A 27,374-nucleotide genomic window follows, 5' to 3' on the forward strand; every position below is an offset into this window, starting at 1 on the left:
TCGACGTCCCGTGCGTGGGCCCACGTGCCGGGGGGCTTGATCACGCCTGCGCCAAGAGTAACAAGATGGCGGAGAGTGCGGAACTGAAGGTAAAGCGCAGCTTTAAATCACATTTGATATAATCGGTTAATTCTCGTTATTAAACTGGCGAAAAGCGTTTCTGCTCTTAGTAGAACCGCACGTAACACGTTTAGGCGCTCGAGTAGACCGATATAACGTGCAGAAATGGAAGTGGCGCTGTGGTTCGCTGCGATGCCTGAAACATGTTTTTGTTGATGTTGTAGTGGCTGGTGAAGTCGGGTCTGTGTTGTTAGGGTTTCCTTTGAAGCTCAAATCTGCAGACGAGGTGGGCTTTTTGTGACGATGACGCCTTAATATACAAACCAGATAGCCTGTGCGGATTGATTCAAGCGCCTTTGTGCAGGTACGCTTTATAATAATATTAATAAACGGGGTGAAAATGCACGCATAACTATGATAGTGTTTTCTTGTGTGATAAATGCTCCGTGTTGTGCACTAAGTGCAGTGAAGGTGGGATCACGGCACAGGCAGCACCGTGTAACGGTTCAACACGATGGTAATACAACTGAATAATTATGAAGTGATGGTTTCAAAGTCCGGTGATGAGCCTAACTAGTCGTTGCTATTCTGACACTCTCTCTAACGTTTTTAACACTGGTTTGCGTGTGTGTGTGTGTGTGTTTTATTTATTTTGTAAGATTGAGGTTTTTTTTTCATCATGTTTAAATACTTTGTGTAGTATTGTGAAGCGTGATGCATTTGTTATCGTTGTAGTGTGCCGAATTCAATAGGTGTGTGTCATGTGGTTTAGTTGTAGTTCATGTTTTTGCTGTCGGATGGTGTGTGTGTGTGTAGTGATCGACGCGTTTTGAAGCGGTGCTGTACTGTGTGTGTGTGTGATTGTGTTGTCATGTGGTTTAGTTGTAGTTCATGTTTTTGCTGTCGGATGGTGTGTGTGTGTAGTGATCGACGCGTTTTGAAGCGGTGCTGTACTGTGTGTGTGTGTGATTGTGTTGTCATGTGGTTTAGTTGTAGTTCATGTTTTTGCTGTCGGATGGTGTGTGTGTGTGTAGTGATCGACGCGTTTTGAAGCGGTGCTGTACTGTGTGTGTGTGTGATTGTGTTGTCATGTGGTTTAGTTGTAGTTCGTGTTTTTGCTGTCGGATGGTGTGTGTGTGTGTAGTGATCGACGCGTTTTGAAGCGGTGCGGTGCTGTACTGTGTGTGTGTGTTATTGTGTTGTCATGTGGTTTAGTTGTAGTTCATGTTTTTGCTGTCGGATGGTGTGTGTGTGTGTAGTGATCGACGCGTTTTGAAGCGGTGCGGTGCTGTACTGTGTGTGTGTGTTATTGTGTTGTCATGTGGTTTAGTTGTAGTTCATGTTTTTGCTGTCGGATGGTGTGTGTGTGTGTAGTGATCGACGCGTTTTGAAGCGGTGCGGTGCTGTACTGTGTGTGTGTGTTATTGTGTTGTCATGTGGTTTAGTTGTAGTTCATGTTTTTGCTGTCGGATGGTGTGTGTGTGTAGTGATCGACGCGTTTTGAAGCGGTGCTGTACTGTGTGTGTGTGTGATTGTGTTGTCATGTGGTTTAGTTGTAGTTCATGTTTTTGCTGTCGGATGGTGTGTGTGTGTGTAGTGATCGACGCGTTTTGAAGCGGTGCTGTACTGTGTGTGTGTGTGATTGTGTTGTCATGTGGTTTAGTTGTAGTTCATGTTTTTGCTGTCGGATGGTGTGTGTGTGTGTAGTGATCGACGCGTTTTGAAGCGGTGCGGTGCTGTACTGTGTGTGTGTGTTATTGTGTTGTCATGTGGTTTAGTTGTAGTTCATGTTTTTGCTGTCGGATGGTGTGTGTGTGTGTAGTGATCGACGCGTTTTGAAGCGGTGCGGTGCTGTACTGTGTGTGTGTGTTATTGTGTTGTCATGTGGTTTAGTTGTAGTTCATGTTTTTGCTGTCGGATGGTGTGTGTGTGTGTAGTGATCGACGCGTTTTGAAGCGGTGCTGTACTGTGTGTGTGTGTGATTGTGTTGTCATGTGGTTTAGTTGTAGTTCGTGTTTTTGCTGTCGGATGGTGTGTGTGTGTGTAGTGATCGACGCGTTTTGAAGCGGTGCGGTGCTGTACTGTGTGTGTGTGTGATTGTGTTTCGGTGGCTGGCGTGACCCCACTCCTCTGAACCGAGACGGGGGGCCCCCCATCGTGATATTGTGTGGATGTACAATCATGGCGTTTTCAGCAGGCTGGAGGGCTTTCTGGCCACCGAAAATTCTTTTGTTTTCAGATTGTGATATTGTATGAATTTGAACAGCGAATCTTGGTCTTTTACTATGAACGTATTTTCCTTATCGTTTCGTCTTTGTGTGGAAAGGGCGATAATTAAAAAAAACAAAACAAAAAACCCAAATGAGAAACCCCTGTGCAGCTAGGACGTAACTATTTATGTAGGCTTTTAATTTCTTAAAAATAATGTAGTAAAATGGTTTATTTTTATTTATTTATTTATTTGCCAGACTGCATTAGGCGACTTACATTGCATTATAATTTTGGCAGTGATATTGAATTACAATGAACATTGTCTGCTTTTTATTTTTGACGTAACCCATTTCCTTCTAACGTCCTGTATTATCATTATTTTAATCTATTAAGCTTGTTTGTTAGGCTATCTCTTTTATATGCGTGGAATTAGTCGTTGACGGAACTTTTGTCATGTGATGGTTTTATTTATTTATTTAGAAAGGTATAAATAAACATGTGTCGTTAATTAGTTTAAAAAAAAAATCTAAATATTTTTCCAAAAAAAAAGATGGTTATAACTTGGTAAATAACGAAGTGGATGAACATGCACTACTGTATACGTTATTATTATTATTATTATTATTATTATTATTATTATTATTATTATTATTATTCCGCTTCTATGAATCCAGTAATTTCTGGGTCTTTACTCATTCTATCTTGTTTGTAATATGTAAAATATAACATCCCCTCTAAATGAAATCATATGGAGATACGTGAACTTCTTTGTGAAGTGGTAAAGGTTATAGTGGAACGTGTTGAGTTACAGTATAGTTGCAGTGATATTGGTGGCTGAACTCTGCACTGTAGTTCTTGCACAGTTACCTGTATCCGGTAGGTTTATGCAAAGCGTCTCATTTAGCTAAAATTGAAAAGTAAACCGTGAGTGGGGATTTTTTTTTTTCTGGATATTGGCAACACTTTTTCATCATTAGATACAATGTTTAGGTGGGCAGCGGGGCTAAAGTGTGGACTGGACACTAAATATCGTTTCATGGTCCACGCTAGAACATGTTTTCTTCTATTCGTCCAGTATGTGGGATGTTTAAAATGACCAAACACTGCCTGGCACCAACCTACAGCTTCCCACACTCTGAACAATGACATGTGTGGGGTTGCTAACTAGCTCGGGGCTGCTGCATGTCAGAAAGTAAAATAATATCCTGCATGCAGTTCCTAATTTTAAAGGATAATCATTATACATTTTTTTTTAATGCTCATCTATTCATAGATTTGTTCCTCTGTGCGAGCAAAATAAAATCACTTTTGTGATGTTACTGTAGACCTATTTAGAAAAAGATTGATTTGTACAGCTGCCACTGAATTATTCAAATATTTTCACCCAGGTTATATTTATAGACATTGTTTTATACAGTAATGATTCGTACTGTATAGGAAGCTGGCTGTGTGGTTACATTTTTTGAATGTGTGTTCCGTATTCCCCTGTAAGTAATGACTTTATAATGTAGTAACACAACGCTTGGTGCACTGGAATGATGCAGGAGGCTTTGTAGATGTGTGGATTATTAGGGTTTTGAGAGGTAATCAAGTCAGACATGCTCAGAGGTTAAAGCTTAAAACGTGGTGCAATATTTACAATACCTCTGGTGCTTCTCCTGTAGATTCTGACGCTTGATTAAACAGCTTAGGGGTTCCTTACTTATCCAAAGCTGCATATCAGCTCGGTGCCTCCACAGTGATTGGAACAAGATGTACTGCAGGTGATTTAGCTCTTCTGTGTTGTGCAGTATGAGGGAATATTCATCTTCCAATACCTGTCTTTACATGCATAAAAGCAGCCAGAAAGAATACAAGGATCATCTGTATAAATATGGGAGCTAGAACACAATTAGTTACAAAAATGACAGAGCTGTTGTGGTTGACCAGTTTAATTCAAACTGTAAATGTGATATTTGCTAGAGTTCAAACAGATTGGGTTAGCATGATGTCTGTACAGGTATGCAGTTTCACAAAAACAAAATCCAGCCTTTTTATGGTTTTCTTCAATAACCACAATATTTCATTTTCATTTTTTTTAAGCAACAACCTTCATTGAAATACTGTGTTTGCATGGGAGTTTTTACAGTAGATCTGTTCAATAAGATTTTTATAGCTGTGTAGTCACAGTAGTCCCTATTATGACTCCAGTGATTTTAAAGACTCGAGTTCAAAGTCAAACTTCCATTCTTTTTGCTGTAGAGTACATGCAGTGGTGGAATATGGCACCATTCTTTTTTTTTATACTTCATTGTAGTCCCTCCCCACTTTCTGGTGCCTTTTTCTTTGCCTCAACTCCCGCAGGGATAGACCAGGCTGGAGCAGTGCTAGGAACCCCTGCATGCATGTCAATCTGTGCTCTTCAGCAGCTAGACACAGCTGGTGGAAAAGAGCCTGTAGAGACCCCCCTCACTACTCCATGTACACACCAGAGTGCAGCAACCCTGTCACTTAGGACACCGCTGACCTTGAACAGCGAATCTTGGTCTTTTACTATGAACGTATTTTCCTTATCGTCCTCCATCCTCGGGCCAGAGCACGCCCTGTCAAATTAATGGATAGGATTTGCATTATTTGTCCAAGTATTTTCCTGAACAAGAACAAACTTGCATAATTGATCCTATTTTATTTGAATAAATAACATGTGAGCAGCATTCCCAGTCTCCCATTCAGCATCGTAATTCACAAGTGAATACCTGAAAATCAATTGTGGCCATCCTATAGTCCATGTACGTTTTCATCTTATTAGCACTGATTGGTCAATAAAGCAATTGACTTGACAGAATACAGAAGAGCATGCTGGCCCAGTGGTGTCATCTTGCATCAGGAAGTTGGATATTGCAACAAAAGAAAGAAAGAGGATATTTTTTGACTGCTGTACCGTGTCACTACAGCTAAGCCCTGTGCTTTATTAATAACTCGATAATGGAGCAGAATTGATTTCGGGTCATATGTATATATTTTTGGAATAAGCACTTGCATAATAATATTTAAATGTGTTTCTACTACTAAAAGCAAAATTACTTATTTTTCTGAGGTGGTTTATAAAAATGGACTTGCCCAGGTAATTGCAGATATGGAAATCAGGTTCATCTTTAAATAACAGTTATCCCTTCTAGACAGACAGACAGGCAGCAGTTTCAAAGGTCTTGGATCTTTCTAAGCTCTTGTGATAGCAACAGTTGTTTTGTACATAAGTTTAAGCATCTTTAAAAGTCTTCTGCCGGAAGCACTGCTGTATTTGGTCATATTACCTGAACCTTTGCATAACCACTAAGCGGTCATACAGTCAGCTTGCATATGAGCCTTTACTTGGCCTGTAAATGTATGAGATTCCACAAAAGCTAAAGGAATGTGTTTGATTGTTTCAGGAATGTTTGCATGGGTGGAGGATAGTTTTGCAACTCTTCTGATTAATGTGTGCTTGGAACTTAAATTTCACTTTTTCATATGGACACACTGCATGATTTTGTGAGTAGCCAATGTTTTACAAAAGTGACTATTAAAGTTGAAATGAGTAGCCTGTTCATTTCATTTCAATATGTTATCCGTATATTTGTTTTGTATAAATGTTTGCTATTGGTTTTGCAGATTACACTAGTTTTTCTTTGAGTTTTATGTTGTATAGATTCAGTCAGTGTTCTCTGAAGAAGCAGATATGTTTGCAAGTTTTTTTGTATTTTACTTTACTGCTTTTAATCTGCTTATTCATATCTTTAAACTTTACCACTAGACATTTTGAGGTCAATTTTGTTTTGCAATAGATCTGACTTTACCACTAGACTTTTTTTTTTTTTTTTAAAGGTTTTTTTTTGTTGCAATGGATCATTAATTCAATTCTGTTTCTCTTCAAGTTCAACTAGGTGACGCATGATCAGAATCTGAGAGGAAACAGAATTGACAACAGTCCTTTAAAGCCTAAGAGATCCAGGGTAAGACCGTTGCTCATACAGAAAAACTGCCCTGGACTATTGGCTATTGTTTTAATGTGTTCACCATTTAGAGTTCACTGGCTTAGTTCTTGTCTTATGCTGCCTGAATGCATACATTGAGTCTGTGTTGACAATTCCCACAAACATTAAACGCAGAGTGTCCTGGGTTTGGTAAGACTTGAAGTGTCCAATATATTAGTGGATTTCCAAACACTGTACAGCTTTTACAGTGCAGTTACTTGTCCTGTGCTCTGCTTTAAGGGAATCTAGTAGTTGCTGACGAGTTACAGTATTTATTGGCTGCTTGGCTTTTTAAAGTGATGAAGCTGTAGTATTTGAAGCAAATTGCATGTTATTTGAATTGTCTGTAACATTGTTTGTGGTTTACAAGTTTTGAGTAGGAGCCTCATTTATGTGCTTCACATCTTGACATCAGAAGAGCGGGAGGGGACACTGCTGTTTTTCATGCTTTACAGCAGGGCTTCCCAAACTGGGGTCCGAGGACCCCTGGGGGGCTGCGGGATGGTTTCAGAGGGGCCGTAGCACATACAAAATGTTTTCTCCCAAATGACCCTGACAAAGAAATGACCCTGAACATAATGAAAGTAGTAATACTTCTACCGGTGCAAACAAACAACCTCTCTCACAAAAGGGATCAAAATGTCGGGTGAGGGTCCGCAGTCAAGATGCCTCATGTCATGGGGGGGCCCTGAGCCAGCAGAGTGTGTGAACCCCTGCTTTACAGGACCCACAGCACGTACACGGGCAGGTTTGATGTTGGCATTACCCCTCTCGAAGCCCCTTTCACTTACGTCAGTAACATTTAAGTTTGTTTGTTTCACAATAGGCAGGCATCCAACAAACGTAGTTGCTGATGGATGCTTAAGATAAGACTGCCAGAAGTCAGAAGTCTGTACTGTAGATGTTTTTCTGTTGGAGTTTAATGATACAGTTAAGTGTTGATATTGAAATAAAATGCTAAAAGCCCATATTAAACCAGAGGCTGAGTTTAGGAGCAGGACCAGTATGGTCATGTTCAGAGTCTGAAATCCCAACACTTATTCATTCAGAAGTGGAGGATTTACAGGAAGAGTTCCAAGGTCATTGTGGTTTGTGTGTATTTTTTTAATAATGTTCACTGCACTTGTTGCATGCATATATACATATAAAACAGTGATAAGAAAACTGGCTCAGTACGGCCCTGGAGGAGCCAAATGCTGTTTTTAAGCACTGCGAGTATATCCTCTGAAAGGCGCTCAATTTCAGTGTGTCACTGCATTTTGCTAAACTTGGTGGTCGACGCTGCATACACATTGAAAGCAATCCAGTAAGCGCCCTGGATGCAGTCCTCTGATGTCAGTAAATCTACAGTATGGTATGTGTGTTGTGTAGAGGAAAGCTCATTATTTGCAGATGGGTCATTTCTAACCTCTCCTGCTGTGGAGAGCCAGCTTGTCCTGGCGGTCTAATCAGTAGTGTTAAGAATTAGAATTTAGTTTTTCTATTTTGGCTCTAAACAACTCATTTAATTCTACAAGAATTTACAAACTCCTGAAGAAAACCGGGAAGAAAGGCCTTCAGATCTTCAGACAGCTGCTTCATGTTAAGAGTCAACAAAGGAGGGTACTGGTGTGTTAAACAATTACCCTGAAACTGGGTCTTATTTGCAATGTCTGCACAAGCAAAACTAACTATTATTATTTGTTTATTTAGCAGACGCCTTTATCCAAGGCAACTTACAGAGACTAGGGTGTATGAATAGGAGGCTTGAGACGTAATTGTAAGTGACTCTGCAGCTGATGCATAGTTCACACACCCTAGTCTCTGTAAGTCGCCTTGGATAAAGGCGTCTGCTAAATAAACAAATAATAATAATAATAATAATAATGAATTATGCATCAGCTGCAGAGTCACTTACAATTACGTCTTGCCCGAAAGACAGAGCACAAGGAGGTTAAGTAACTTGCTCAGGGTCACACAATGAGTCAGTGGCTGAGGTGGGATTAGAACCGGGGACCTCCTGGTTACAAGCTCTGTTCTTTAACCACTGGACCACACAGCCTCCTATAACTAGAACTGACCAGTCCTTTTTTAGCATACAGAATAAACCTGATACACAGAACTGCAGTTTATGTTATATCGCTATTTATTTTGTTGTTATTATTATTATTATTATTATTATTAATAAAAGTTGTCGTGATTCCCCACTTGAATATGTTTATGTAAAAGTTATCCTGCTACCACCTATCCAAATGTTTGTGTCACTGTGCTGTAGCTGCAGTTGTTGGGGCTTTCTCTTGTTTCTATTTAGAAAGAAATTGGCATTATTACATTGGGGAGTTTTGCAAGCAGTTAGTCGGTACTTTTAAAACAAAGTGACAATTTAGCCTACACTTCAGTTTGGCATTTTGTTACATGCCAGTAATCTGCATGTTATTCACAGATATCCATCTGCATTTCCTGCTCTCTAAGCATCTACTGATAATTCACATGGCTCACCAAAACTGGGACTGCTTCAAATTAAACAATAGATTTATATTTACAATTAAACTGGGCATCAAATATTGAGCCTTGCAGTCCTAACTACAGGTGCTCTGTTAATTGGCCTATCTGAGAATTCAGCTGTGTGAGTGGGAGGCTTTGAGGGGTTGAAAATTACATGTTTATGGTGGTTTCAGGTTGCAGATTTTCCTTTACGGAAAGACATTGCAGTTTGTGAAAATAAAAAAATATCAGTTAACTAGCTGAATCGAAGATCTCCAGAATGAACTTGCTGTATCAACTCCATCTAGTTTTGATATGCTCCCCACGTGATCTAGTTGGTTTTAATGAGTTTGGTAAAAATCCTTGGATGTCTTGATGCAGCTAGACTGGGAGCTTAGATTCTTGGATAACTGATTGTAATCTGATCGACACATCACAGTCTTAACATCTATAAACTACATGTAGCTCAGAGTCTGTCGCATTTAAAATACAGCAATTTCTTGAAGATTAACTATATTTACTTGTAGCCATTCTGAGGGTGAGAAGTATAAGATAATATAAACCTACTTTTGTGCTAGAGGCCTACAGTACATAAAATAAACCATTACCCAAGTTTGTTTAATATGACTAGAGTAAGCCAAATTGTGTGCCTTTGATTTTTTTAGCTCTACAATATACTATAAGATTAAATAAAAATCTGTATGACGCCATTATAATGTTGTACTAAAATGACAGTTTGTAGTCTGTAGCATACTTCACTGGAATCTGTATATTCTTGTGGGTCTAACCTACCCTGGAATGTGCCTTGACGACAAAAATAATGTATACAATAATAAGTGGCTTTGGAATCCAGAAGCCAGTTTAATAATGACCTTCACTTGTGAAAACACACAGTTACAAGGAGGTAGAGGAAATGCATGTCAGGAAGCAAAATCTAAAGGTCTACTTTAAGGTAAAACTGTTGCTGATAGACTAGTAATTGACTAAATAGAATAAGATTGATTCTGCACTGTGCTTGTTGTGCTACTGAATTATTTAGTCTTATATCCTGTAAGCAAAATTGCTTTGAATTAAAGCTTTAAATTGTGAGATTAATATGTTCTGGTCAGACAAAAAACGTTGAAAATAAAATGATGCACGACTTTAATTTTGCTATACTGTCTGTGTTCCTCGCAGTAATGTGTTGTCAAGATGTTTAATTGTTAGGATGCTGTGAATTGGCAGCTTACACAGTGCTAATGGTAAACAAATGTGACTGTGAAAATGTAACTCCAGTAAACACAGATTTCCTTTGTACTGACAAGCATCCTTTTACCATGATTATTTTGACAGATAAAAGATTCAGCTGGGGCGCTACTGTAGACATGTAATGCTTAAACGCATTGGGAGCTCGATTTTGGGAGTGCTTTGTCATATCTTTGAGTTTTTTTTCTTGTTCAACTATTTTATCACAATGGTATTCCATTTAACACTAATGATAGAGTGGCTTTCAGTTGAGCAGTTCTTTCACAGACAGTACTGAAACAGCTGCTTTGAAGTAAAACCACTGCAGTGATCTGAACACAGTCATTTATCAGCATGTTGCTGATGAATTACAATGGCGTGCTTGCTGTGTTAGTGTTAGGAATAGGACAGGCTTCTGTTCTACTGTGGTACTCCCAATTCTTCTGTGAAATTCTCATGGGAAGCATGTGGAAGACAGCTGGAGGCAGAGTTGTGTCCTGCCATTTGTTTTTATTCCTCAGGAAAGAGCAATACTATTTAGCAGTGTAGTTCAATGGCTGATGTAAGCACAGTTGCTGGGGTACATTCATTGTCTGAAAAATGCTAAATAAGCAGTCCAGGACCACCTTATCTCTGTTGTAATCTCGTCTTGAAGCTCCTTACATAGCTTGAAATATCTTTTCCAGAGATATTACAGCCGTTAACTGTAGGGTTTAAGTTATGTCTGTGAATAGGGTTGTTCCGTGGTGATAAAGGTGATTTTATGCTGCTTTTCTGGAATCGTAGTTACAGTAGCTGAATGGGGCTAGCCATTGCATTGCATCTATTTAATTTGTAAACTGGTTAAACTACAGTATGGACTTTTAATGCTTTAACAGTATTTTTGGAGGCTGCCAATCACAAGGCTTCACTGCAAATCCTAGAGTCTGATCTTGACTGTATAAGGTTACAATTTCTCAATTTTACAAAGTGAACAGCTCAAGACTCCTTTAACCTTGTTGGAGGCAGCTGTTGCAGCAATAAGAGGATGCTTTATTTTGTACGGCATCGCTGGGTGTTTTCAGTTTCAGGCTCTGTAAGCGACTGCTATAAATGTATCAACTGCCAGGATGCTTTTGAGTTCGAATTGACTTTTTGTTGCATAATTTAGTGATTTCAGTCTTCTGCTTCCCCCCCTCCACCCATGTTCCTTGCTTCATCACTCTCAAAGCAGGAAAAAGAGTGATGGGGGAAAAGATGAATCATTAAATAAACATGCTTTTTAGCTTTGTCAGTCTGGTGTTGGTAAAACTCATTTCTCCTCCTCAGGTGGTCTTTATTGAAATAATTTGGGTTGAGTTCTCTCTGTATTTTTATATGCTTTAAACCTCCCGAGACAGACGGACAGTACTTTACGGCTTCCTGTTGCTTCAGCTGACAGTACTTTTGCCATTCCTGCAGCGACTTTACTAGGAGTAAGGCTAGTTGTTGTGCACCATACTTGAACTATCATTACCTTCTTTTGTGAGGTATTTTATACTCACTGATTTGACCCCATTGAATTTTATTCAAAAGTTCTGCTATCAAGTGCTGATGGAAGAGCTCCTTTCAGGCAGTAGGTGTCTTTGCTGTAGCTGGTAACATAGTTGATTTGTGCAGAAATAGGGTTTTCTATCTTTGATGGTGACAATGACTATGTTTGCTGTTAACAAGGTGTAGAGTGCTGTTTGTTGTTGGTTACAATGAGACCAGGGCTATTCTAATGTTTGTAGTATGCGTCAGAAAGCTCTGATGCTATAGTACTGTAATCCGTTCCCTGCCTCCTGTATTCATCAGTGGTAAATATTATGGGTGTAACAAACAGATTCATCTTGTGTGACTGGTCTGCTCGCCCTGAACCTGTCGCACTCTGAACCTGTTTACTCTCACCACTGTACATGTTTGAAATGGAATACTCAGGGTTTCTTTCCACATTGATGACCCTGCATATAAAGATTTATTTTAGTAGAGACGTTGACTCTAACAGGAAAAGCAAAAAAAAGGAAATATGCAGACAGTCTAGAGTGAGCCCATTTATTAAAATATATATATGTATACATGTGTATATGTATATATATGTATATATATATGTGTGTGTATGTGTATATATATATATATATATATATATATATATATATATATATATATATATATATATATATATATATATATAATATATGTATATATGTGTGTGTGTGTGTGTGTGTGTGTGTGTGTATATATATATATATATATATATATATATATATATATATATGATTGAAATATTTAATTTGAGATTTAAAACCTCTTTACTAAATGGATTGTTATTTCAAAATGATCTAAACAACACTGGTTAGACACATGGCAAATGACATTTGATATAGAAAAGTGTAAGGTACTGCATGCAGGCAATAAAAATGTCCACTATAAAGACCATAGGGGAAATACTGAAATTGATGAGATTCTGGGATCAATAAGCTACTAACAACCAAGCGAGCAAGATGGGCCGTGTTGCCTCCTCCTCTTATGTTCTTATATGTACAGTACCCTTACCTTTTAAAAGTGAAAAATTTGAAATCTGCCTGACCTTACTCCCTCCTCGCAATGTGAGGAATGTGATTGATCTCCTTTAGGAATTCAGATGTCTGCTTCATACTGCTTTCAGTAGAACTATTTTCATTTCTTCTGTTTGCAATCTGAGGTTTATAGCTAACCCTAAAACAACACTCAAGAGAGGGCTAGGTTTTGTTTTAATGTAAGCCACTTGTGGGTGGTGCCGTCCATACAAGCCTTTTGGAGTTGTAAATTTGGACTCCTCCAAGATAAATCCCTTCTGTGAACTCCGATCCTGAACGGAGCATTTCTGTAACAATCCCACACCCAGCCCCAGCAACACGCACTCAGTTATGTACCATTCCTACACAACAATACAGGCCTTAGGGCAGTTTTAACAACTTTGTACTCCTTGAAATAAAACTCTCTGTCGAGGAAGATAGCGATTACCAGGGCGTGACTAATGTGCTTGTGGTTTAAACTATATAAATTGATAGACACCTGTCAGTGAGAGGTGCCCTGCTGCTTCTTGAGGGGTGGGATTAGGGGGTGGTGGATTGTCCTCTGATAGTGCACAGCCAAACATTTCTGTAACCTAGTGTCTGCTTTTACTGTGCACTGGAAGGTAGTGAAGCTTTATAATTAACGTTTTAGTATTAGTTGTAACGAAAACCCTGGAGCTGGGGAACCACTGGGGCAGATCCTTTTCCAGTGTGCACAGAACACCCTAAACTGGCACCGATTGTTCTGTACAGTCCACGGATCAGGAAAATAAACAGATCTTTATATCCCAGCTAACATGCCTCGACTGGGTGGGGCTGCGCACCCTGCCATTAGGTTGTTTCAGACTCCAGTGCTGGGAACCATCTTTCCCAAATAATTTGTTAGTCAAAGTATATGTAATTTGCTGTTGCACCTGCTAATTATCCTGTACCATTTCCTGCGCTGCTCTAGACTTCAGTGAAGTGGGTTGAGACTGTGCTATCCTGTGTCTGTTGAGAAGGGTAGCCATCAGGACAGCTGTACAGTTTTAAGTCTGCTGTGGTGTATTTTCATTTCTAGGTTTCTTTTCCTTTGTTTTACAATACTGGAACATGAACTGAAAAAGTATTTAAAAATGTAAAACCGGATTAGTGATCATTCATTTATCCCAGCACCAATACTGCATTGTGTCCCTGCTTTCAGATCCAAAGGATTTAGGTTACCGTCTTCACATCGTTCACTATGGTTTGCTGTTTGTCTGTGTCCTTCTCTAGCTTTGTCCCACTTCCTCATTGCATGCATGTTGCATTGTGCAGGCCATTAAACTCTGTCCTCGGTCCCTCCTCAGGATACTGAACCTTCAGGGGTTCGCTGTCTCATCTTGAGTGTAGTCTCAGTTACTGCTGCCTGTTGAAGGAAGAAGGTTTTTGCTAGAAAGAAAATGGCATGAATGTGCTATAGTTGCTTGGGGCTCAGTTTCTACCCTTCTAGGTGTTTCAGCCCTATTTCCTGTCTAAGGATTGAGCCTATCATCATTCACAGTTTTTATACCAAGGGGAATTCCAATGTGATTGTCACATGGTCATCTGATACCTGATTGGGTTTGTTACCCAGGGGAGATGAAATATGAAACATTTAATTGCATGGTGTGCTGTAAATCCTTGTGTGTTTTTATGATTGTGTATGTTTATTTTTGGTAAACCACTGATTTACACGAGCTGGTAGTGCACAGCTTTGACCTCAATACAGTGACCTGCCTTTCACCTTTAACAGCCAGCTGTTTTGTCCTGTGAAAAACCAAGCAACTATAAAATATCAAACCTCACTTCCTGAATCCACCTTTCACGTTTTGAGTTTTGTTTATTAGTGACAATACCCTGCAGGCATACTGTAGAGGTTTTGAAGTGTCTGAAATAGCAGAAATAAACACAACTGCCAGTATGCTTGAACTAACAATGGATTCTCTCTGTAATTCTAAACAATCAATAACTTGTTTCTGTTTTCTGCCCCATTATTTTAGCAAATGGTAATGAGCCTTCGTGTTTCAGAGCTCCAAGTACTGCTGGGATACGCTGGGCGAAACAAACACGGACGTAAACACGAACTCCTTACAAAAGCCCTTCACTTATTAAAAGCTGGTTGCAGCCCTGCTGTGCAAATGAAAATCAAAGAACTCTACAGACGGAGGTTTCCAAACAAAATGGTGACGCCGGCGGACCTGTCCCCCCTTAGTGTCCACTCGACCAGGGCGTCCCTGTCCTCCGGCCTGTCCACCTCCGGCATCCCCCAGCTCACATACGACGGCCACACTGCCACCTCGACGCTGCTTCCTGTGTCGCTGCTGGGACCTAAACATGAGCTGGACCTGCCGCACCTCACCTCCGCCCTGCACCCTGTCCATCCCGACGTCAAGCTGCAGAAGCTGCCTTTTTACGACATGCTGGATGAACTCATCAAGCCCACCAGCCTGGGTAAGACTTCCAGCCTGCCTCCCCACCTGCCTCGCTCTTAACCATTTCTTTTGGTGTTGGGGGATGGATAAGTTACCCTCAATTAGGTCTTGTTTAACCTGACTGTTTGTAGTATGCTTGTGTAATGGCCCTTTTTTTTCTTCTTAACAGGAATACATTAAGGCATGAACTGGGGTAGTTTTGAATGGGTTGCAAGCAGAGTTAATTAGGCTGCTGACACTACTTTTATTGCTTATTTCCTGTGGACTCCTTTTGACGCAAGAAGCAGGGATATGATAATGTCAGACAGCACCATGGCAACTGTAGTTAGGACAGTGAACTGGAGATGTCATTATCCTGGGTTACAAAATTCAGATAAATGTATGCGAAATATCAAGTGCTATGTGTAACTCCAATTACATCATACCTTGTATTCAGTAAAACCTACTGTAGATAGCAGCACAACCATCTGAATCAGGTATTGCAAAGGATTATTGATACATTTTACTTTACTGTTTACTAAACATCTTCAACTGTAGCAGTACATACATTCAAATCTACCTTAAAATGATAATCACATTAGTTAGTTGGTATTTATTAGTATCTTTTTTTTTTTTTTTAAATGGAGTATTGAAATAAATATTTGTATGGTACTTTAATGTCCAAATGATGTTGATGCTATTTCGACATACTTGGTTCATTTTGAAAGTGCCTCCATGTAGGTTTTTAAAATAAATAAATGTTGTGGCTGAAAGATGTAAATTATGTGCACATATTGCAGGAAGGGTTTTTTTTATGATCAGGAATAAGTTGCCTGTTTTGAAGCATTTTTAATTTTTAATATGGTCACTCTTCGGGCTCAGATCATTTTTTTCTAAAGTGAACACCGTATGCACTTCTGTTTACTATCGTGTGGCCTTGATTCCCCTACGCTCACAAACATGGAAGTGGTATGGCCTGCAGTTTATTATTGTAGTACAAATATCAATTGCTTTTTTACCAAGTGCGACTGAACCATAGTTGTCCACACAGTTTGGATCCCAGGGAAGTAACTTGAAGTGTGATTGTTCCAGGCTCCAGCTGACAATGCACAGCCAGATTAGTTTTGCACCCAGTTGAAAGATGAAATTAGACTGACAGAATGATTGGGTTGCTATATTTAGGCCTCCGTGCTAGTTAGGTAGTACAGAATGTTTTGTAACTGTGGGAGGAATACAGGCCTTGCTAATTGTCTTAGTTCCACTGTTTTTAATTGGACCCTGGATCATTTATTTAACCCTGCAAACAATATATTGGCTACTTTCATGGCCTAAGTAAGTGATTATATAAAATAAATCTTTATATTCCTTTAATCATGCTTAAAAATATCTAGGAAAGTGTAACTAAACCACGCAGCACCCTGCTGTATGTTGTTGTATAGATAGGTATAAAACGACAGTGTGTTTCTGTGTAACCCTGATGTGGCAGTTAGCAGGGAGTTCAGTAACTGGCAGGCAATTCATGAGTTCACACCCTGTTCATCATCATCATGTCATGCAGTGAACTTGTTAGGAATTTTAAGAATAACCGCAACAATAAGAGAGAGAAAATGGACTTGATACTTAAACTTACCAGTGTAAGAAATAAGCAAAGAAGGCTTTTAATGTTGTTTTGTCATACCAAGCTAGAGCTACTGATGATCGCGTATATAGTTTATCCAACCAATATACTATACAGTGCATGTTCTAGGCACCTCAGGATAATGCCAAAATACCCTGCAGTTGTCTGGCCCTCAAGTTCATACGTTTTCTAGTTCACTTGGAAGCGATTGGGAAGCTTTCTAGATTTAAATTCAATTCTTCTTTTAAAAAGAGTGAGCAGCTGCATTTAGTAAAGTTCTGATAGTAAACTCTTCTGTTAAACATACATTTTATTGATTTCGTTTTTTAATTAGTGTTTTTGATATCCATGAACAATATTTTGTTTTCTTGCAGCTTCAGATAATAGCCAGCGGTTTCAGGAAACGTGTTTTGCTTTTGCATTGACACCTCAACAAGTACAGCAGATAAGCAGCTCAATGTAAGTACTGCCATTGTTCTGATGAACAGATCCTGTTTGCAGGGTGAGTGGTAATGCAGGCACTGTGTTCAGCTGGATGATTTCTACAGCATTATGCGGTCCATTTTAGTGCTTTCAAACTTAAAGGTAACATGAAACCACAACACGTAATACAGGAAGTGCCTTGGAGTCTGCATGTTTAACTCTTTCAACTCTGCAGCCCTATTGTATGTAGTTCAAGGAGGGTTAGCCCCACTCAACTACAGAACGCATATTGTATAAGAATGATCAGTCCACTCAAAACAGCAGACCACTAAACTAATCGAATAAGCTACTATTTATATCGCTGCAATTTTTATATTCCTTCAGCACAGGAAACTGTCTAATTTGTTATCTCATTTGTTAATCTGCCATTACAATGAACTGATTTCACTACAGCAAACTCCAGTACAACTGCATTTTATATACCATGGTGTGTTGCTGTTGTTTTTTCACCAGGGACATCTCGGGGACCAAATGTGACTTCACTGTTCAGGTTCAGCTAAGGTAGGCCTTCGCTACTTATTAAAAAATAATAATCATAAATACCTGTAGATTTTCTTCCAATTGATTTATAGTGTGCCTTTACAGAGCTGGTGTCAGACAACCAAAGGGTTACCAGCTAAATGTATTGATAGACAGGTAATGAAAATGCAGTTTGCACATGGGCGCTGTGCATCAGTCTTAAATTGGTTATGATATGCAGCTGATTTTATTTCTTTTAGGTTTTGTTTATCAGAAACAAGCTGTCCGCAGGAAGACCACTTTCCACCCAATCTCTGTGTGAAAGTGAACGGAAAGCCATGTAACCTCCCTGTAAGTATTGCACTGTACAGAACTGATGTATAGGTACTTGTATAATGATGTGCCTCTAATTCAGGTTTGATATGTCCTAGGGCTACCTTCCTCCAACCAAAAATGGTGTAGAGCCAAAGCGACCCAGCCGACCGATCAATATTACCTCACTGGTGAGATTGTCCACAACAGTACCAAACACCATTGTGGTCTCGTGGACAGCTGAAATTGGAAGGGTGAGCACAAAAACACAAGTGACGTGTGTGTGTGTGTGTGTGTATATGTATATGTATGTATATATATATATATATATATATAATATATATATATATATATATATTATAATTTTTAAGGTTGTATTTTGGTATTCGTTTCCAATTTTAAGACCTGAATGTAATTGTTAGCTGAGCAAAATTTAAAGGCATTAACTGAAACGGGGACCTGCTTGAGTTTAACATTTGTTCAGTAACCTTCCTGTAAACCATACTGCAAACATCTGTAACTTAAACCAGAAAGCATGAATACTAATTCCAAGAGAGCTTAAAGTGGATTTATTACGGTTTATTTTGATATGCTGATATGCGTGTCTGAACCTGGTAGAGCACATATCTTTACACTGATGTCTTTCAATTGTGGTTTCCACATCAAAACATCGAATACAGTGTTATGTAAGCTTTGCCTTTGGCAAGACATAGCTGAATTGATTCGCAGTGTCTGCAACTAGATGTCTGTTAATTAGGAGTTTCAATTTTCAACACAATTGAGCACGAACCTAACCCAGCTCCAGAACCAGTGTTATTTCATTTTTTTCTGGTCCTTTGTTTTTGTATTGATCAGATTGCTGTTTTTAAAATATTTGTGAAGTGGCTATGTTATGTTAACAGTGTTATTTTTTTCCTTCCTCACAGAACTACTCATTGGCAGTTTACCTTGTGAAACAGCAATCCTCAGCAGTATTGTTACAAAGACTTAGGTCGAAAGGCATAAGGAACCCAGATCATTCCAGAGCATTAAGTAGGTGTTCAGAGAGCTTGTTTACTTACTGCACTGTAAGCACTGGTTAAAGGGTTTGGGTTTTGTTTAGGTTTTCATGGGGCTTTTGATTTCAGCAGGAAGGGACCTAGCAGGAAGTGGAGGCGAAACTCAGACATTATGTAAATGTTTTTCTTGACACTTTCTGTGTTCAAGTCTAACAAGCTGGTTTTACTGTCTGGTGCTTTGAAACCACACCATTACATTTCTGTTCCTTCAGCTGAAGATTTAGAGCCATTGTAACGGGTAATGATGTGAATTATTCTTCTCCTTTTCTGGGTTGCAGTTAAAGAGAAGTTGACGGCTGATCCAGACAGTGAAATTGCCACCACCAGTTTGCGGGTCTCCTTGTTGTGTCCAGTAAGTTGTTGACGGCTTCGTAACGAGTTCATCAGATCTATTTGAGAACATCCTTTCCCAGATACTTGCTTTCATGCTCCTAAATAATCTGACATGCAGGATGTACTCCCCTCCTTGTTTTTTGTTTTCATTTGCGTTTTCTGCAAACGAGTCAGTCATTTCTGGGAACTTCTCCAACCTCGTTTGACAGATCGGCTCCTGAGCGTGACTATTCAGCTCCTTGATAACAGGGCATTTTCAACATTAACTAGACATGTCTTTTACAGTTGTAATAATAAAACCATCTTGTGACATGCCCTGACAGTGATCTGAGATGTAAACTGGAGGTCTTGATGAATGTCTTGTTCAGACATGAGCGGTGATTTAGAATACAGTACTGCAGCCTATGTACATCCCAGAGATTGAGAAGATCATTGAATTCTAGTATGTTAATCTAATGTATACGTGATGGGATGATTACCTGGATTCGTTAACAAGCATGACAATGTGAAATATGTTGATTCATTTTAGAATTAAGAAAAGTGGTGTTTATTTTTTTTTTTGGATAATGAAGCCAAAATAAATCCCTCTTGCTTACAGCTTGGGAAAATGCGGTTGACGATTGCATGTCGTTCTCTGACTTGTTCACATCTGCAATGCTTCGATGCCACACTATACATACAGATGAATGAGAAAAAGCCAACATGGGTATGTCCTGTTTGTGACAAGAAGGCTCCATATGAACATCTCATCATTGATGGGTGAGTGCCGGCTTCTTTTTAATTAGATACGTGTATCATAGAAATTCTAAGGTGTTTTTTGTTGTTTTTTTCTTGCCAATTCCTAAATCAGGAAGCTTGGTTCTTCCATAAAGCTGGAGGGGGAGGGGAAGAGGGGAGGAAGAAATCGGATGATAAACAAGCTAACAGCCAATCATGAAAGGGATGCACATAACATGCTTCAGCGTTGCTGCTCCATGCAATCTGTTGCATAACTGATCTCAAATAACTGCTTAAGTTTCTGATTTAGAAATGTTTATAGAACATGCTGCTTGGTAAATGATTAATCCAGAGGATAACAAAGCACTCCCTTTTACTTGAACCATGTTCCAGCACAGTCTCTTCAACTTCGCTTTGCTTCAGAATGTCTTTTTTTAAACACTGTCTTCATTACTGAGCTTTACAGACTGATGCAGAATAACTTGTGCTGTAACAGTAAAAAAATAAAAAGCTACATCCCGTGAGAATTAGCTCTCTTTGTGCTGTATTATATTAAAACAAAAATCAGATGAATTCATCTTTTTGCTTTTAAAGTATGATTTTTAAATTAACTTCAATTTGACCTGTTTTGTAACATTGTTACTAGTTTTTGTAACACTGACGTACGTCTGTCAGATCGTGTCAGGAGTTGCTGTTTATATAAAGAAGCTGTCTTGTCATTGCAGCCTGCAGTCTTCTATGTTCTGAAAAGTAAAGAAAGGGTTCAGAGATTAAGTGTATTCATCGCTCCATTTATATACATTATTTTGCTGCTTTATTGCACACGGGGGACTTAACCCCTGACAAGGACACACTGTGTGGAGTCCTGCTTAGTATTCTGCTCAGGCTCAGTGAAGCCATGTCTGGTAATTGCAGACCAGTCACTAGTGCTCAGGAGTGCACATGAAGAAACAGATCGCACTTCAAAGGGTGCTAATTGTAACATCTTAGACAGTCTCAGCTCAGAAAGGCCACAGGGTATAATTCTGCTGAATAAAGAGCAAATGTAGTGGTTGGTTTTTAAGGAGGCTTGGGGGGATAGGATTTTGTTGCAATAACAGGTCTTTTGAGGCAGTGTTGAAAATCGGATTAAACTTTTAATCCTCCTGCCATCTTTATCACTTGTATTGGAAAGTAAATCATACAAATTATCATAGTGATAAAGGTTGTCAAATGTTTCCATCTGGTTTTGATCTATAATTCTAGGGTTAATATCCCGAGCTCAACAAAATGAATCTAGAAAGGAGTTCAGAAAGCACCTCCTTATTTATTGGTTTCAAACAAGGGAACTCATTAAGCAGTTCACGGTGTTCTTTTTTTGTAATGTTAGCATTGTAACTATTGTGCCAGTAAGCTAAAGTATACAGATCTCCGTGTTCCGTCCCACAACAATCCTTGTGATGTTGGAATGTAAACAGTTGATGGAATTGAACTTTTTCGGAGCTTCTGTGCTTTGATGTGTGCTTTGAAGGTGTTTTTTAATCTTTTTTTTCATGCGTCATTTAGGTTGTTTATGGAAATCTTGAATAGCTGCACAGACTGTGATGAAATTCAGTTTAAAGAGGATGGGTCTTGGGCCCCCATGCGATGGAAAAAGGAAGTGCAAGAAGTGACAACTTACAATGGAGTAGAAGGTAAAGCAGATGAGAACTGCCACATGACAGGACTGGTTTGCAGTGACATTATTAGCGTAGTTTCTTTGTGTGTCATAAAAAAAAAAAAAATTAAAAAGCATTTTGACTTAAGGTCACAAAGCAAAAGATTGTTTTCATAGATCCAAAATACTTTTTGTTGTGATCAGTGCAATAAATAAGATAGAGAGAGAGATATATGACAACTGGAACATCAAAGCTAAACTTTTTCCGTCCCGTGGACGAGTAGGTAATTCAAAGTTGTGTAGAGAGTAAACCCCACTAGCATGCGCTGGCAAGTGCATGTTACTTATTTCTATTTCTTTTTTGTGGTGCAGGTGCCTGTCGAAGCACTTTGTCGGAGCACAGACAGAATTTGCACAACAGCATGAAGGTGGAGGTGATTGACCTGACGCTGGACAGCTCTTCCGATGAAGACGAGGATGACGAGCCTCCAGCTAAGAGGAGCTGCACCTCCCTGTCCCCGGCCTCTCCGCCCATCAGTAAGGGGTGAGTGCTGACCGCAGGCCTGGAGACGCACGGCCACTCGGGGAGGTTACGGCCCCTGAGCTTGTTTTCTGAAATCCTTTTTTTTTATATATATATATATATATATAGATATATAGATATATAGATATATATATATATATATATATATATATATATATATATATATATATATATATAATCTTAATGAAAAGTTGGTTATACTGCTCCTCCTTTTGTGTTCAGTTCCTGTTATTTATTTTAAATCGCGTTGTTATTTTATAGTTTTATGAATAGATCGGTGTTTTCCTTTCTGTTGCTAATTTTACTATTTGATTGATTGATTTTCTTGTCCAGGGTGTTAAATCTGCACCATCAGGCATCACCAGCCCCCAGAACGCCCAGCATGTCAGCAGTGGACACCAGCTACATCCCTCCTCCTCCTCCATTAATCCAGGACTACCGGCATTCTTACCACACATTGCCATATGAACTGCAAGGTAAGCTGCTTCAGCTGTTGGCATTGCTGTGATAAAGGTGTTTTTTTTTTTTTTTTTTTTTTTTTTTTTTTTTTACAGCAATAATACCTGATTTTCAGCGGTTCAGTTCCGTTTTTGTAACTATCAAACTGTGCATGGGCATTTTTTATGAGATGATTGTAGGTCATGGTGACCCAGTCTGATGGGACTGACATGTGGAATAATGTCTGTTTTGGAAATATATCCACATGTGTGTAATATATGAAAGGAAAATGTCTGTTCAAAAAGCATGTAATATGTATGTATGTATTTTTTTTTTTTTTTTTTAACAGGTCTTGATTTCTTCTCCTTTTTACAAGGTGACAATCAGGTATGTATAGTAACAGTGGTTTAGTATATGATATTAGATCCCTAGCATGCTATATTTGGTTTGTACTGAAATGGTTTATAAAGTCCCTGCTGCAGCATTTTCAGTATGTTCATACGCTGCTGCTGCTGTAGTATCTTCGTTGATTTAAACAAGCAGTTGCTTGGTAATCATAGATCCTACCTAAGCCCTGTATGTTTAAAAAGTGCCATGTGTGCCATACATGTGAAATGCAGAGCCTATGAGAGGTCACATACTAATCTCCAGTAAGGACCACAGCGTCTCTGAGTAAGGTGTGGTAAATGCTACTGGCTTTGTAAGTACTCTCATCTAAAATGAAACGGAATATAAAAAAATCATGTTATTTCAAGGGCAAAATTACCCACAGAGTCTCTGTGAAGCTTTGTAAAAAAGCAGAGCCCTCACAGGCTGCTTCGGGTTCTGCAGGGGGGCAATCAGATTATGGAAGAATACAATTCCCAGAGGGATCTTTCTAAAAGCTGCAGAGATGCTTGTCAGAGGTCTTTTCAGCAGAAGGTGATGTGGAGGTTTATTCTGGAGAAATATTTGCTTTCATACAGAACCCTTCATGTCAAACCATTGCATCCTACATGACTCTGAGGCTGTGTGGTCCAGTGGTTAAAGAAAAGGACTTGTAACCAGGAGGTCCCCAGTTCAAATCCCACCTCAAAACCGATAACTCCCCCGAACTGAACAAAAAATAAACCCCCAAAAATTCAAGCCATATATATATATAATATATACTGTATGAATGATAGAATCACCAATTCGATTAGCAGCCTCTCCTATTATAGCTCCTCAAAATAAAGGTGCCTTCTCTAATAGAGGGTTTTAATGGTGGGAAGTAAGATATATAATGTTGCTACATAAAAAGTACAAAGAAAACAAAGTGTATTTTTAGTACTACGGAGGTACACGAAAGTACCTTCCAAGGAACCCTATTTTTCCTTGCAACCCTTCTCCAATTCTTTGTGTTTTGTAGCATTACGGCACCACCCTCCTGGCTGCAGCAGCCGCTGCTGCGTCTGCGTCTGAGGACCACGACATCCTGCACCCGTCTCTCAACCGCTTCCTCCCGTACAGCTCCTCTCAGATGTTCCTGGAGCAGCCCAGCACGCCTGTGAGCAGCACGCTGGCCCCGGCTAACGGCAGCAGCAGCAGCAGCAGCAACAGCAGCCTGGTGTCCTCCAGCAGCTTGAGAGACAACCACCTCCACCCCGTAGCAAACCGAAGCAGCACGGAACCCACGACAATGTACGGCTCCATGCCAGACGTCATTTCATTGGACTGACTATCCGGAGTAGAAACTTTGTGGTCTGATTTGCTTTATTAAGTTTTAGAAAAACAAAATATTGTTTTTTTTTTCCTTTAAAAGAAGAATGGCGTCGTGTACAGAGAACAAAAATATATTTTCAGTTTTACTTTTGTATATAAACTTAGGACTGCCTGTCCTGTAAGGTAACTTCAGTTGAGTTTTTTGGATGCTGAAGATTTTACACCGTACACATTTTTTGTCCTTTAATTATATTATACTTTTTTTTTTTTTTTTTTTTTTTTTTGCACATCAATGGCATTATTTTCTTTACCTTGATATTGTTTGGTTAAGTACCTAATTTCTGTTTTAAATCATTGTAGGAATATTTCTTTACGAAAGAATTTCGGATATCAGCGGTTGACAAAAAACAGTGTTCTTTTTTTTCGTGCAGATCATTTTGTTATCCTTTAAGTTATATGAAGTTTCACAGAGTACCGTATACAGCTAACAGTTTCACAGCTCTATTAAATATGCCATTTTTGGTTTATTTCTACATCAAGGTTGGTTCATGGCTTTTTTTTGAGCTGCCCAGCTTTTCCTTTACATGTTTCTGAGTAGCCTATACTCTATGAATTTGAGTGAAATAAATCTAAATGGAAAAACCTATATTTTGTTAAAGTAGCATTTTAAGATTTATTAAATCATTTTGTAAATTTCTATGTAGCATTTCCCATACTATTTATTTATAAAACACATTTCACAATGGCAAAAAAACAAAAACGAAATTTCCATAGCAAGTACGGGTTCTGTTAGCGCAGTATTACTATTTTTTTTTTTTCCTGCTGTCTTAACCTCAAGATTGGAACCTGTCAGTCATGGGCTGTCAATGTTCCCTTTCTTCCCTGCTTGTCGGACACGCAATTTCAGAAACTAATTTACTGTGTTTCCTGGGAAATGATTTATCTTGGAGTCCAGTGGATATTGTTGAGGCTTTATTGTTGACATGCAGCTTTCATTGGCTAGTCAGGGTGCCAGCATATCAGTCGCTGGTCTTTACCTCCGAATCACACAATAAGAATCCTGTTCAGTTTCATTAATTACATCTATGTAGTCATTCCATGTTTTTATTTTGTGTTGCTGTCCTTATGCTAACCCATGTAGTCTGTTTCCTACTGTTTTTGTTTGTTTATTGGCTGTTCTAAAAGTACAATAAGATGTAAATAACTTTGTAGGAGCCTTTTTAATATTTAAATGAATGCTTTCACACTTGCTGCTTCTTCAAAGCTTTATTTCTAAATAATAACATGAGTAATAGTATTTCTTTGAGGCAGAACATATCCTGTTTGACACTTACCGTTATGTAAAGTTTCTGACTTCTAGGGAAAAGTGTCAAATGAAAGGGAAGAAAATACTGAGTGGGTTTCCACTGAGCCCTTGCTTTACAGAACCCAGGAAAGAGCTGTTGAAATTCAGGAATCCTCTTGGCAGAATGTGCATTATCGAGGGTATAGTTCCGAAATGGATTTTGGTCCAAAAACACAATAGTAAGTGTCTTTGGGTTTTCTTGTCTTTGCCAGCATTGATTGTTCAGTAAAGAATGTCTCGCCAGATGTCTAGTTTGATTTATATTTATATTGTGATTTCAATGTAGTGTGTTTTTTTCTTTTTTCTTTAACTTGGTGTTAAATCAAGGAATTTTTTATACCGTGGTTTAGTTCTAGTTCATATATATATATATATATATATATATATATATATATATATATATAAATATATATATATAAAATCTATAATCTCTTGTACACATTTGCAAAAGTAAGACCAAAATAATTGTGCTTCTCTTAGTCGTGCTATTAAAGTAAGAGTTTTGGTTTCTCACAGCTTACATAGTGCAAGAACAGAGGTGCTGATCAGGGTGTTTGGACTAAAATCCATTATGAATTATTCCTGGAATAGAAAATAAAGCGGAAATATACAGCTTCCAAAAAGTAGCTCTGTTCAAACTTGCTTCAGTGCTCCCACTAAGAAATGAATTGGGGGTTGGGGGGTACGTCTGGTCTAATTGGGGACACGTATCAGTAATTTGACCTGTTATGAAAAGGCATGAAGACTAAGCCACAAAACTAAACTGGGAACAGGTAAGTCCGTAACGCACTGCTCCACACGTTGCACAATTATCCTTACCAGACACAGCGTTTTGTATTAATATTTAGTAACCGGAAAGTCTGTACTGGTACCCTTTTCAGAAATATTTACATAATGTGTTGAATGTGCTGACATTGTACTGGTGGTCCTGGGCATTACATTCATGAAACACTTTGAGATCAGATGCACAGCCCGTTTTCTTCATTTTAAATAACTGAGACTTGCATGCCCTGTATGAAGTGATGAAATTGGCTCAAACAGGATCAGGTTTTTTTTCTAAGGCATGCTTATTTTAAGAGTTTGGTTACAGCACAGCAAACCCCTGTGATCCATGCAAGCATCTGATCAGAATTACAATGGAATACATGTATTTGAAAGAAAAGTTAATTTTGGTAATGTGTTTTTTTTTTTAATATTTAATATACAGTACATTGCTGCAAACTTTAAAGGGAAATGTAACTATAATACATGTGTGTGTGTGATGGTATTCTTAGAAAATCAGAGGTTTATAATCTATAATTTCAGATAATTAGTGTTTTTATTTGTCTTTAAGTCGACAAAACCACGAAGAACTAGTTTAATATTTTAATTAAACAAATTATTCCAATCGCTCCAAAACGAAACCAACTAGCAAAGCCTCCTGAAAGTCCACGCTCTGCTAATCTCTGCATTCACTGCCTTACATTTCTTCACAAATCATTCTTTATGGCATGCCAAACCCGAAACAATGAATTTTTAAAGAAAACAAAAAAGATGTACAGTAGACCAATGTCAGTTTGTATAAAGTACGAAGTGAAAAATATTTATTACATGCATTGGAAGAAATTGTTTACTTATTGAATGTTACCTGTTTATGTAGAGAACTTTAGATGTAATAAAACACATTCAGTAACTGGTATTTGTGTGTTTTTTTTTTCATGAACCTATCATTCTAAAGTTGTTGTTTTTAAATAAACATTTTTCTAGTTTGCTAAACCTTGTAAAGATAGATCTGTGGTTTTGCATTGTCAGTTCTTAAAGGTGTTTAAACAAGGTGATCAAAGCAAAGCTTAGGT

The 27,374-nt window shown here is 38.6% G+C and overlaps 1 protein-coding gene across 4 annotated transcripts; it reads left to right on the forward strand.

Moving 5' to 3' along the window:
- On the forward strand, positions 1–27,217 carry LOC117428382 (E3 SUMO-protein ligase PIAS1-like). Of its 4 annotated transcripts, none has more exons than XM_058995471.1 (15): positions 1–89; positions 6,165–6,242; positions 14,506–14,956; positions 16,909–16,993; positions 17,471–17,518; positions 17,737–17,827; positions 17,908–18,042; positions 18,715–18,820; positions 19,125–19,198; positions 19,778–19,938; positions 21,442–21,569; positions 21,905–22,076; positions 22,410–22,552; positions 22,864–22,901; positions 23,902–27,217. In XM_058995471.1, the coding sequence occupies exons 3-15, from the start codon at positions 14,509–14,511 to the stop codon at positions 24,208–24,210; spliced, it is 1,938 nt and encodes a 645-aa protein (XP_058851454.1). In that variant the 5' UTR covers positions 1–89; positions 6,165–6,242; positions 14,506–14,508; the 3' UTR covers positions 24,211–27,217. The 4 variants fall into 4 exon arrangements, with proteins under 4 accessions (XP_058851454.1, XP_058851453.1, XP_058851455.1 ...); XM_058995472.1 differs by lacking the exon at positions 1–89 and adding an exon at positions 96–424; XM_058995470.1 differs by lacking the exon at positions 6,165–6,242 and having other exon boundaries at positions 5–89.
- The last annotated feature ends 157 nt before the right edge of the window (positions 27,218–27,374 follow it).

Source organism: Acipenser ruthenus, chromosome 21 (genome assembly GCF_902713425.1).
Source record: "Acipenser ruthenus chromosome 21, fAciRut3.2 maternal haplotype, whole genome shotgun sequence".
In the NCBI taxonomy this organism is placed as follows: Eukaryota; Metazoa; Chordata; class Actinopteri; order Acipenseriformes; family Acipenseridae; genus Acipenser; species Acipenser ruthenus.